We start from the raw sequence: 4,230 nt of genomic DNA on the forward strand, positions 1-4,230 counted from the left end.
TGATGTGTAAGTCAGGAAGTGCATGCTCATAGGAGCCTGATATAGCTGTCTCCTTAGAAGTCTGCCACAGCCTGACATATACAGAGGCAGACGCTCACAGCTAACCATTGAAGTGATCATGGGGTTCCCAATGGAGGAATCAGAGAGAAGACTGCAGGAGCTGAAGGGGATTTTGGCCCCATGAGGAAAGCAACAATTCCAACCAACCAGAGCTCCCAGGGTCTAAACCACCAGACTGGGAGCATATAGGGAGGAACCCATGGCTCCAGCTGTATATGTAGGGGAGGATGGCCTTGTTGGGCATAGGTGGGAGAGGAGGTCCTTGGTCTCATGAAGGCTGGACACAGAATGTGGGGGAATTCGAGGGCGGGGGCACATCCTCATAGAAGCAGGAGGAGGAGGAATGAGATGGGGGTTTCTGGGTGTGTGGGAGAAATGGATAAAGGGAATAACATCTGAAATGTAAATAAAATATCCAATAAAAAAAACAAAAAACCAAAACCACCCCCCCCCAAACCAAACCAAACCAACCAAACAAAAAAGACAAGCTGACATGGTGCCCACCTGTAACCCTAATCCTGGTGAGGCAGGCACAGGATATTCTTAGAGCAAGTTGGCTAGTTAGACTAGTCATGATTGGTGATTGCTGGTTTCAGCAGGGGACCTTGCCTAAAAATATAAAGTCTAGAGCAATTGAGGAATTCCTAGTGTGGTGGTTTGAGTGACAATGGTTCCCAGGGGCTCATACACTTGAATGTCTAGTCCCTAGCTGGTGGACTCTTTTGGGAAGGATTAAAAGGTATGGCCTTGTTGTGGGAGGTGTGTTACTGGGGGTGGGCTTTGAGGTTTCAAACATCTTCACCAGCCCCAGGCCCAGTGTCTCTCTGTATCTGTCTCCTTCTGTCTCTGTCTGTCTGTCTCTCTGTCTGTCTCTTGCTCTCTATGGCTTAGGATATAAATTATCAGCCACTGGCCTAGAGCTGAACCTGTCTTGTTTTCTAATATGATGATCATGGACTAACCTTCTAAAACTATAAGCAAGGCATTATTAAATGTTTGCTTTTGTAAGAGTTATTTTGACCATAGTGTTTCTTCACAGCAATAGGACAGTAACTAGGACACCTGACACCAACTTTGAGCCTATATATGCATATGCAACATGAACTTACATACATACACACTCATGCCTACACACACAAACACCCATCATAACACATGTACATACCCCCTGTGCATACATATACACTTACAAAGCACACATACATACACCCCCCAATACAGACGTATAAAAATATCTCCCAAATACACACACATATATACACACATACATGAACACATCCATCAACAGATACATATGCATATATAAAAGCACACCTATGCACATACAAACATGATTCCTTCCTGCTATAACCTAGGCAAAGTTTGTTTCTGTGATACAAAACTAAGAATCTTGAGCAAAATATGACTGAAAATAGAAAGTCATCAGAAAAATGACTTAAATAGAGAAATGGAAAACAAGGAGGGGCTTTCTTCAAATAATTTCTCCTCCTCCTTCTCTTCTTCCTCCTGTACATCCTCTGCCCATTTCTTTTTTCTTTCCCCTACTACGAATCTCAGGCAAGTCTCTAAATTATAACTCTTCTGCCTCGACTCTCCAGGAATTATAGCTGTGTGCCATCAAGCCTTTGCTTGCTTCCTTCTTTAGTCTCTGTCTGCTCTTCAGATAAGAATGGGGGAGGCAGATAGGGTTAGTGTTACTCACTGGAGTCCATTACCACAGTGATATAAACAGATGCAACCTCACGATCCTGCCACATGCTCCAGATGTGTGCATGTACGTGTGCATGTGCATGTGCGTGTGTGTTAGGAACATGTCTTCCCAGTTCCACCACACTGAAAATATGTGGGATAGGGTTGGTTCCATTCCCAGAAAGCAGTAACCCATGTGAGCTGGAAAAGTACCTTAAAAGATACCTACTGTAAAAGCCAAGTGCCTCATAGACAGTACCAGTTAGGTGCTGGGTCCCCTTAATTCAAACCCTCATGTAACTGATCCAGCTCAGTACATGCCCTGATTATTCTTGCCTCAAATTGAAGATGATGTGACCTCACTAATCACTTCATAAGATGACAGGACACAAGAAAGCAAAGATTACATTGCACACACAAGAAAACAAAAAAATTCCTTTCCACACCATTAGATGTAGGCACATATCAAAGGTAATGAGGGTTGATATGGTTAATAATGCCATTTGAATTCTGTGTCTGCCAAGGTGGACTCATTCCTGAAGCTTGTACATTTTGAACAAACCATTGTATGTAAACTTTGATAATATTCTCTGTCATCATCATTTGGTCCAAAGGGGCCAAAGACGTAGATGGGAATTTGTCTCTTCTTGTCTCTTATGAGGCTCTGAGGGATTCTGGTCCCATTGGTCAAAGAGACTTCTGTAAATTACTGCTCTGTGATTGTTCTGAACATCTTTCCTGCTCAGAAGACCAAGAACCCATTTACCCGATCCTCACTTTCTTAGGGATTTCCAGGGTTTCCAGACATCACAGACCTTACAAACAGGTCAAGCTGTACAGCATTGGATATCACCAATCTCCCCAAGGTAGGTTACAGTAGTGAGACATAAACATTTAATTATTCAGAAATCACATAATTTTAGAGACCTCTTTGCAACTTCTTCCATAGGTAGAGGGCAGTTTAGAAGCCCTGAATTCATTGGTTAAAAACCTGCGATGACCACAGGACTACACCACAATTCTGATGTTGTTCTGAGCTGTGTCTGAGGTGGAGAGAGAGTTGAGGGCTGTTAACACATACATAGCTAGTCTTAGAGGCTGTGTGGCCTGAAAGATGCTCAGGAGTAAATACATCAGGGATGAGTGTTGGAATGACGTGTGTAGACAGGGTGGGTATATCCTGTGTTAGCCACTCTATGAATTGATTTGCAGATGTGACTCTACCCTGTGCCATATCATATTGTGATCATCATATCATATTGTGTCCATCAAGGTTTTGACTTTATTGTCTTCTATTCACCTTGGTGGCCTCAGACTCATGAGCAGCACCAACCAGTCTACTGTCACTGAGTTCCTCCTCCTGGGACTCTCCAGGCAGCCCCAGCAGCAGCAGCTCCTCTTCCTGCTCTTCCTCATCATGTACCTGGCCACTGTCCTGGGAAACCTGCTCATCATCCTGGCCATCAGCACAGACTCCCACCTGCACACCCCCATGTACTTCTTCCTCAGCAACCTGTCCTTTGTGGATGTCTGCTTCTCCTCCACCACTGTCCCCAAGGTACTAGCCAACCACATACTTGAGACTCAGGCCATTTCCTTCTCTGGGTGTCTTACACAGCTATATTTTCTCTTTGTGTTTGCTGATATGGACAATTTTCTTCTGGCTGTGATGGCTTATGACAGATTTGTGGCCATATGTCACCCTTTACACTACACAACAAAAATGACCCATCAGCTCTGTGTCCTGACGGTGGCTGGATCGTGGGTCACTGCCAGCCTGAATGCTCTGTTGCACACTCTGCTCATGGCTCAACTCTCCTTCTGTGGGGACAACATCCTCCCCCACTTCTTCTGTGATGTGACTCCCCTCCTGAAACTCTCCTGCTCAGACACACATCTCAATGAGCTGTTAATTCTTACAGAGGGAGCTGTGATCATGGTCACCCCATTTGTCTGCATCCTGATCTCCTACTTCCACATCACCTGTGCTGTTCTCAGAGTTTCATCCCCAAATGGAGGAAGGAAAGCCTTCTCCACCTGTGGCTCCCACCTGGCTGTGGTCTGCCTCTTCTATGGCACCATCATTGCTGTGTACATCCACCCCTCCTCTGCCCACTCATCTGAGAAGGACATGGCAGCCACTGTGCTTTACACAGTGGTGACTCCCATGTTGAACCCTTTTATCTACAGCCTGAGAAACAGGGACCTGAAAGGGGCCCTAAGAAAACTGATCCACGGAGGAGCTTTTACTGTCCAGTGAGACGAGTTGGACTAATCCTTGCTCCCTGCCACATCTCAGAGTGGAGCACAGTGCAGCCACCAGACTTTGTTAGGCTCAGTCACTAAACAATGTAATCATTGTTTGTTAGGGGACTCTCGTTTACCAGGTGTGTAGGTAGATTTACCAAATGATGACATCAGTCTTGTGTTGTTTGTTTTTTCACTTCTAGGAATGGAACTCAGCACATGCTATGGAAGCTC

The 4,230-nt window shown here is 45.0% G+C and overlaps 1 protein-coding gene across 1 annotated transcript; it reads left to right on the plus strand.

The window, feature by feature from the left end:
- Window positions 1-3,067: 3,067 nt before the first annotated feature.
- Window positions 3,068-4,009, plus strand: LOC114615177 (olfactory receptor 1361-like). Its single transcript, XM_028760847.1, has one exon. The coding sequence runs from the start codon at window positions 3,068-3,070 to the stop codon at window positions 4,007-4,009; it is 942 nt and encodes a 313-aa protein (XP_028616680.1).
- The last annotated feature ends 221 nt before the right edge of the window (window positions 4,010-4,230 follow it).

Source organism: Grammomys surdaster, unplaced genomic scaffold, assembly GCF_004785775.1.
Source record: "Grammomys surdaster isolate TR1022 unplaced genomic scaffold, NIH_TR_1.0 126612, whole genome shotgun sequence".
In the NCBI taxonomy this organism is placed as follows: domain Eukaryota; kingdom Metazoa; phylum Chordata; class Mammalia; order Rodentia; family Muridae; genus Grammomys; species Grammomys surdaster.